The 9,254-nt window shown below is 50.0% G+C and overlaps 1 protein-coding gene across 1 annotated transcript; it reads right to left on the minus strand.

The window, feature by feature from the left end:
- Positions 1–1,173: 1,173 nt before the first annotated feature.
- Positions 1,174–6,470, minus strand: il17c (interleukin 17c). Its single transcript, XM_072595676.1, has 3 exons — positions 6,125–6,470; positions 4,047–4,327; positions 1,174–1,902 (listed from the first exon to the last, which is right to left on the minus strand). Exons 1-3 carry the CDS (start codon positions 6,140–6,142, stop codon positions 1,659–1,661), a joined length of 543 nt encoding a protein of 180 aa, XP_072451777.1. The 5' UTR covers positions 6,143–6,470; the 3' UTR covers positions 1,174–1,658.
- Between the last annotated feature and the right edge of the window lie 2,784 nt (positions 6,471–9,254).

Genomic DNA, 9,254 nt, shown 5'->3' on the forward strand with positions numbered 1-9,254 from the left:
GTATTCACTAGAATTTAGAAGAATGAGCTGGCATCTCATAAAACCTATAAAATTCAAACTGGACTAGACAGATCAGATGGATATTCCCAATTGTTGGGGAGTCCAGATCCAGGAGTCATAGTCTAAGGATATGGGGTAAACTATTTAGGACTGACACGAGGAGAAATTTCTTCTCCCAGAGAGTGGGGAGTCTGTGGAATTCTCTGTCACAGAAAGCAAGACCAAAATATTGTATGACTTAAGGAAAGAGTTGGGAATAGCACCTGGAGCTAAAGGAATCAAAGACTATGGAGGAAATGCAGTAACAGGCGATTGAGTTGGACGATGAGCCATGAACATGATGAATGGCAGAGTCGGCTTGACAGGCTAAATGTTTTCTTTGTTTCTATCTCAGATTCCTAGCAGGAGTTTCCCTGAGACACATAACAAGGTGAAGCTGAAGTCACATCTGTAATTAGCTTTGACAATGCACTCAGCATATCATCAAAAGTTGCAAAACCACTGCTTTCTACAAATACAGCAATTAACCATAAGATTCACCCTGTTCCACATCAATAAACTTCCCACAATCACAGCTCAGTACTTTATTATAAAGTGTCAATGTTGCATTGAGAAACCAAATTGGAAAATCCAATGAATGACACTCACAGAATGATCTCAGACTGTGATTTCACTTCATAAATTTACAGCTTGTCTTTAAATTATTATAAATAAACAAGTTCATTTTTAAATTAAATCTCCAAGTTAAATACCTTGCTTATTAACATTAGAATATATGAAAACAAGAACATCTTTGTTATAAATAATTAAGTGGAGAAGTCACACGATGACAAACTGGATTCAAATACAAACGTATTCAACTCAATCCAACCTCACCCAGAGACAGTGCGACAGATTCCCACAAACACTGAGGTCATTACATCAGAGACACTGTGACACAACCCCCCTCCCTCACCATCATGGATACAATTCGACCCCTTACCAAACACAGATCTTCACCCACTGAGTCCATAAAATCCCATCATTTCCATTTAAACTGTCTCAGTCCAGTCTAATATACCCCCATTATTATGTAATTCCCCCTCACTCCTAAACCCTCTCAGTATAGAGTAAATCCCCCCCTCAGTCCTGTACAACCCCCCCCCCCCCTCCTCAGTATACAATAATCCACCCTCGGTCCTGTCTAAACCCTCTCCCAGTCTAGAGTAAACCCTCTCAGTCCTGTATAAAACCACTCTCAGTATAGTGTAAACCCCTCAGTCCTGTCTAAGCCTTCGCTCAGTATACAGTAAACCCCCTCAGTCCAGTCTAACCCCCTCTCAGTACAGTGTAATGCCCTCTCATCCAGTCTAACCCCTGTTCAGTTAGTGTAAATTCCCTCAGTCCAGCCTAACAGCCTCAATCCAGTCTAACCACTCCCCCTCCACAGTCCAGTCTAACCCCCTCTGTACAGTCTAACCCCACCCCTCAGACTCAGTCTAACAAGCCCCATCCTCCTCCCCGCAGTCACTGTGATATCTGGGACCTGAAGCAGGTTGTCTCTGGGTGGCTGGTTTTGCTGATGATAATATTGAGCAGAGAGTATTTCACAGAAAAGACAATGCTGGGTCAGTGAGAACGTCCCTCTCAGAGGGCACTATCATCAGCTCCACAGGAGCTTACCAGCTGGTTTTGGGCAGGATACATGTACAGCCCACAGGCACCTTGATGTATTTGAGATGGAAACTATACACACCAGGCTGCCCAGGGCAGGCCTGACGCTGCAGAACCAACATCGTCTGTTCCACAGGCACTGAATTTAAGGACAGCATCTCTTCCCCATTCTCCGCATCAATACAACCATCACAGAGGCAATCAGCGAAGGCCAATTTTGGAGGATATCGATTCTCATCGTAATCAATCCTGCAATCGGAGCAAAAAAACACACAGAGTGGGATTAGAGACAGAGTAAAGGGGAAACGAGAGACAAAACATCACCCACTCCCACACCCCTCACCCACACTCACACCCCCCCACCCACACTCACACCCCCTCACCCACACTCACACCCCCTCACCCACACTCACACCCCCTCACCCACACTCACCCCCCCTCACCCACACTCACACCCCCCCACCCACACTCACACCCCCTCACCCACACTCACACCCCCTCACGCACACCCCCCTCACCCACACTCACCCCCTCACCCACACTCACACCCCCTCACCCACACTCACACCCCCTCACCCACACTCACACCCCCTCACCCACACTCACACCCCCTCACCCACACTCACACCCCCTCACGCACACCCCCTCACCCACACTTACACCCCTCACCCACACTCACACCCCCTCACCCACACTCACACCCCCTCACCCACTACCACACCCCCTCACCCACTACCACACCCCCTCACCCACTACCACCCCCTCACCCACACTCACACCCTCACCTACTCCCACACCCCCTCACCCACACTCACACCTCCTCACCCACACTCAACCCCCTCACCCACACTCACCCCACTCACCCACACTTACCGCCCCCTCACCCACACTCACCCCCCTCACCCATCCCCACACCCTCTCATCCACTGCCACACCCCCTCACCCACACTCACACCCCCTCACCCACTACCACACACCCTCACCCACTACCACACCCCCTCACCCACACTCACACCCCCTCACCCACTACCACACACCCTCACCCACTACCACACCCCCTCACCCACACTCACCACCCCCTCACCCACACTCACCACCCTCTCACCTACACTCTGCCCCTCACCCACACGCACCGCCCCCTCACCCACACTCACCACCCCCTCACCCACACTCACCGCCCCTCACCCACACTCACCGCCCCTCACCCACACTCACTGCCCCCTCACCCACACTCACTGCCCCCTCACCCACACTCACCCCCCTCACCCACTCCCACACCCCCTCACCTACTCCCACACCCCCTCACCCACACTCACACCCCTCACCCACACTCACCGCCCCCTCACCCACACTCACCGCCCCCTCACCCACACTCACCCCCCTCACCCACTCCCACACCCCCTCATCCACACTCACCCCCTCACCCACACTCACCCCCCTCACCCACACCACCTCACCCACACTCACCGCCCCCTCACCCACACTCACCGCCCCCTCACCCACACTCACCACCCTCCTCACCCACACCCACCGCCCCCTCACTCACACTCTGCCTCTCACCCACAGTCACCACTCCCTCACCCACACCGCCCCTCACCCACACTCACCGCCCCCCACCCACACTCACCACCCCCTCACCCACATTCACCAACCCCTCACCCACACTCTGCCCCTCACCCACACTCTGCCCCTCACCCACACTCACCACCCCTCACCCACACTCACCGCCCCCTCACCCACACTCACCGCCCCCTCACCCACACTCTGCCCCTCACCCACACTCTGCCCCTCACCCACACTCTGCCCCTCACCCACACTCTGCCCCTCACTGCCTGATGCCTCTTACTGCCCAACTCTTGTTGACCTCACAACTTGTTTTCTGGCCCATTTGATATTGTCAATGATACATCGCTATGATAGTTTCATACAGATAAGCAACCATTGATGCTGCTGCACTGATCCACGTGGTACTGATTAGTTACAGTTTGCCAAGCTGAGATCAACCATTTATCCTGGCTCTCTGTTTCCTGGAGTTAGTCAATCCTCTACCTGAGCTCATATCACTGCCAAATGTCAGGAGCTCTTAACCTGTGCAGTAACCTCTGGTGTGACACCTTATTAAATGCAGCTTCAATATTTCAATACATTACATCGATCAGTTCCCCCTTTTTCAGTCTGTTAGTTATATCCTCAAAATAATTCTGATAAATCATATCACTTGCCCTTCTCTGCCCAGTGCTGCCCATCTCTGCCCACTGACCCTCATTGTCCAATCATTGCCTATTGCTGCCCATGGATCCTCATTGGGCAATGATCTACAATATTGGAAACTGATTGGATAATCCCGGCCCCTCCCTGCCCATACAGCCTCTGCATTGAGAGTCTGCCATTACCTGTATGCCCAAGGGGAGATGGAGCGGTGACTGATGTCTCTGCTGTGTGTGGAATATTGCCGGAGATTGGGACAGCCTTTCTTCCCTCGGTGTTTCTGCTGCTCCAACTCTTTAACCAGGGTCACTGAGGGCAGCTGGTTCATTCTGGCCCTGCCCAGCAGCTTCTGCAGACCCATGGCCTGGCTCTCCATTTCCTCAGGGTTCCAGCAGTGAGGAGCTTCATCTCTCTTTATCCTCTGTGTATCGCCAAGCCTTGATACCAGGAGAACCATGAACAGAAGCTGCAACACAAACACAAAGAGATCAGGAGAATCCACAAAACCACACCAAACCCTATCTGACAGTCCCACCAATAACTTCCTTTTGTTATTTGTCTGGATGGGGCCAGCTCCAACAACACTCAAGAAGCTTCACACCATCCAGGACAAAGCAGCTGCCTGATCAGCACCACATCCTCAAACACCTCCCTCCTCCACCCCCCACCCCCCTCCCTCCACCCCCCCCCCCTCCACTCCCCCCCCCCCCCTCCCCCCCGATGCTCAGTAGCAGCAGTGTGTACCATCTACAAGATGCTCTGCAGAAACTCACCAAGACACTCAGGCAGCACCTTCCAAACCCACGGCCACTTCCATCTAGAAGGACATGGGCAGCAGATTCATGGGAACACCACCCCCTGCAAGTTCCCCTCCAAGCCCCTCACCATCCTGACTTGGAAATATATCCCATTCCTTCAGTGTCACTGGGTCAAAATCCTGGAATTCCCTCCCTAAGGGACATTGTGGGTCTACCTACAGCACATGGACTACAGCGGTTCAAGAGGGCAGCTCACCCCCACCTTCTCAAGGGGCAACTAGGGACGGGCCATAAATGCTGGGCCTAACCAGTGACCCCCATGTCCCAGGACTGAATAAAAACACAACTTGCCTCCGGATTTGATGGATTCTCGCAGATGCCAGACAGGCTGGTGCTGCGTTTGGGTCCTCACTCCCTCTCCCCCTCCTCTCTCTCACCCTCACCCCCTCCCCCTCCTCTATCTCTCTCTCTCTCCCTCTGCCTCTCTCTCTCTCCCTCTCCCCCTCCTCTCTCCCTCTCCCCCTCTCCCTCTCTCCCTCCCCCTCCTCTCTCTCTCTCTCCCCATCCCCCTCCTCTCTCTCTCTCTCTCCCCCTCTCCCCTTCCTCTCTCTCTCTCCCTCTCCCCCACCCCTTCTCTCCCCTCCTCTTTCTCTCTCTCTCCTTCTCCCCCTCCTCTCTCTCTCCCTCTCCCCCTCCTCTCACTCTCCCTCTCCCCCTCCTCTCTCTCCCTCTCCCCCTCCTCTCTCTCTCTCCCCCTCTCCCTCTCCTCTCTCTCCCCCTCCTCTCTCTCTCCCTCTCCTGCGCCCCCTCCTCTCTCTCTCTCTTTTCCTCTCCCTCTCCCTCTCCCCCTTCTCTCTCTCTCTCCCTCTCCCTCTCCCCCTCCTGTCTCTCTCTTGCTCTCCCTCTCCCCCCCTCTCCTCTCTCTCTCAATCTCCCCCTCCTACTCCTCTCTCTCCCCCACTCCCCCTCCTCTCTCTTCTCTCCCTCTCCCCCTCCTCTCTCTCTCCCTCTCCCCCTCCTCTCCCTCTCCCTCTCCCCCTCCTCTCCCCTCTCCCCCTCCTCTCTCCTCTCCCCCTCCTCTCTCTCTCCCACTCTCTCCCCCTCCTCTCTTTCTCTCCCTCTCTCTCCCTCTCCCTCCTTCTCCCTCTTCTCTCTCTCCCCCTCTTCTCTCTTTCTCCCCCTCCTCTCTCCCTCTCCCCTCTCTCTCTCCCTGTCCCCCCTCCCCTCCTCTCTCTCCCTCTCCCCCTACTCTCTCTCCCACTCTCTCCCCCTCCTCTCTTTCTCTCCCTCTCCCCCTCCTCTCTCTCCCTCTCCCCTCCTCTCTCCCCCTCTCCCCACTCTCTCTCTCTCTCTCCCCCCTCTCTCTCTTCTTTCTCCCTCTCCCTCTCCCTCTGTCTCTGGGTGGTCAGATTTCCTGGACTCTGGGGAAGGAGCTGAGCGGGATGTCTGGGTGAGATTCTCTGATGCTGGCAGCAGCTGAGCTCCCCCCGGAGCCTGGAGCTTACCTGTGGATCTGGCTGCATTTCCCTGTTTCTCTCTCTCTCTCTGTGTCTCTGTGTCAGGATCCTGCGCTCCTGGTTTCTGATGGTTGCCAGTTTCCTCCCATTTCTTTTATAGAGCAGAATCCTGTGGAAATCCCGAGCAGGGAAATGCTCGCAGCTTCCGTGTTATTGTCAGCAGCAAACAATGTGTTAGTGAGACACACAGAGAGCCCTCACACAACCCTGCCCCCGGGGCGCAGCCGGGAGACTGGTTTTAACCCCAGCAACCTGAGACCGGAGCTATACTGCCCCGTCTGAGAGCAGGGGGAGGACGGTTACTGCAAACGGTAGTTATATCATACAATATTGTAAATTATGGACTCTTACAATTTCTTCCTTCAAATCAGTTGGAATGGTCTTGTAGTTAACTTAAATATTAACGGAAAATTAATTTCACAATTTCTATGATTTGGAGATGCCGGTGTTGGACTGGGCTGTAGAAAGATTCCTGATGAAGGGCTTTTGCCCGAAACGTTGATTTCGCTGCTCGTTGGATGCTGCCTGAACTGCTGTGCTCTTCCAGCACCACTAATCCAGTAATAGGGGTGTAGAAAGTTTAAAATCACACTAGCGTGTTTCCAAATAAACCTGTTGGACTATAACCTGGTGTTGTGTGATTTTTCACAATTTCTAAATTGTCTCGACCTCCAAATATCCAACTTTGACATTTAACTTATGCGTTGTCTACAGATTCCAGTCTGTAACTCACTCCCAGGTATCTGCTATTCTGTCTATAACCACCCCGAAACCCTCGATTAGATTCCAGTCTGTAACTCAATCCCATGTATCTATTATTCTGTATATATACCACCCAGCCCCCTTGATTAGATTCTAGTCTGTAAATCCATTATGGGAATATTCTAAATAATCTTATGGACATCAGGAATATCAGTAGTTTGGCTGTGTAGGGGGTCAGTTGTTAAAAATAGCCCTATTTGATTATTTCACATAGACCAAAGCAAATCCTTTAAATTCATTACAGGAAAATAATGGCTGTGTTCTGCATCCAAGTTGGATATTATCTGTCAATTTGTCCCTAACTTAGATAACAATTGAAAGGATAGTTCAATACTACAAATATATTTTGGTTATTTCTTTTGGTTGTATTTCTCAAGTCTCCTTAGCTTTTAGCTCTGTGGCCAGACACGCTACAGTCCACTAGATTTTAATTTCTGTTTACAATTATCCACTGAGCTGATAGCAAGTTGATACTTGAAAAATAACATAATCATGGACTTAAAGTATTTGTGTAGTTTCCTGATATATACTCATGTGGTTCCTGAGGATGAGTACAGTTTTCTGTGAGAAATAGGGCAAGTATTCAAGTGTAAGAAAAGTATTTCAATCAAAATATTTTATTTATTTGTTTTAAATTGAGAACATTCAATACTGTAATTTAAAATCATTGTTGATAAATATAGTGCATGACCACTTTTGAGGCTTCAAGATACTGGAAATATGGTTTGGATGGGCTAGGGCCTGTACAAAAACTCGGGAAGAGCATACTGCCATGGTGAGACAGAAACTGGGTTTTTGGGAGCACTGCGCCACTCTGTCTGCATGTGGGTCATCAGGTGTGGAGTACTCTTGGTATTGCTGCATGTGCTGCAATTGTGGCCTATTTCCCTGAATCGACACCGTTGCAGTCATCTTCCACTTCGACAGGATAGGGGAGAAGGCTTTTGGTACACAAACCTTTATTGGTTAGAGCATTGAGTGTTGGAGTTTGGAGGTTATGTTGGGAGGACATTGGTTAGGTCACTTTTGAAATGCTGCATTCAATTCTGGTCTCCCTGCAATAGGAAAGATGTTGTGAAACTTTAAAGGGCTCAGAAAAGATTGACAAGGATGTTGCCAGATTTGGAGGATTTGAGCTACAGGGAGAGGTTGAATAGGCTGGGGATATTTTCCCTGGAGCATTGGAAGCTGAGGGGTGATCTTTTAGAGGTTTATAAAATCATGAGGGGCACAGATAGGGTGAATAGCCAAGTTCTTTTCCCTGGGGTAGTGGAGTCCAGAACTAGAGGGTATAGGTTTGGGTGAGAGGGGAAAGATATAAAAGAGACCTAAGGGGCAACCTTTTCACACAGAGGGTGGTACATGTATGGAATGAGCTGCCAGAGGAAGTGGTAGAGGTTGGTACAATTGCAACATTTAAGAGGCATTTGGATGGGTATATGAATAGGAAGGGTTTGGAGGGATATGGGCTGGGTGCTGGCAGGTGGGACTAGATTGGGTTGCAATATCTGGTTGGCATGGACGGGTTGGACCAAAGGGTCTGTTTCCGCGCTGTACAGTTTTGTGACTCTGTGACATATAAAGAATATTTAGCCAGTTTGGAGAACAGAGATAGTCCAGTGTAAACCGCCTATTGAAGTCTGATATTACAAGCTGTGCGTGTACTAGTGATACTTACCTTTAACTTGATCACTGTGCTGTGATCTGATTCCACAAACACAAGGAAGTCTGCACACTGTTCTGGCAATGAGATAAGACTGTTCCACCATCACACATAGATAACATCTGGAATTGAAAGCTCATCATATGAACAGTGATCAACAACCTATCACTGATTGTTATAAAAACGTATCTAGTTTATTAATGTCTTTTAGTGAAGGGAATCTAGCATCCTTACAAGTTCTGGCTGAGGAGTGACTTCAGATCTGCATGAGCCATTCAGTTAGACCAAATCACTATCTAAATATCACCATCTAAAAATCACCATCTAAAAATCACCATCTAAAAATCACCATCTAAATATCACCATCTAAAAATCAAACCCAAAAGGTTGCACTGGCTCAAGAACAAGATTCCCCACCACTTTCTCAATAATAATCAGGGATGGGCACAAATACTGACCTTGCTTGCAACATGCAGATCCCATGAAAGTACAGAAAAGAAACTATTTCCTTGTTTCACGTTTCCACACACGCCCCTTTCCTACACAATTGCAGCAGACTTGAGCAAGAAGGTGAGACTCATTCAGTACACCCACACTTCAAACAGCAAAGGTTAAATTTGGAGATTTCAGTTATTTTCCGTTACACTGTTCAGAAAAGTCAGGGAAGTTTAGTGGCAGGTACTAATTAGGGCT

The sequence above is a fragment of the Chiloscyllium punctatum genome, chromosome 26 (assembly GCF_047496795.1).
Source record: "Chiloscyllium punctatum isolate Juve2018m chromosome 26, sChiPun1.3, whole genome shotgun sequence".
In the NCBI taxonomy this organism is placed as follows: domain Eukaryota; kingdom Metazoa; phylum Chordata; class Chondrichthyes; order Orectolobiformes; family Hemiscylliidae; genus Chiloscyllium; species Chiloscyllium punctatum.

Coding starts and splice junctions, on each gene's coding strand:
- il17c (XM_072595676.1), bottom strand. Junction 1,903..4,046: donor ATCTCCCCTTGGGCATACAG/GTAATGGCAGAC, acceptor CTCCGATTGCAG/GATTGATTACGATGAGAATC.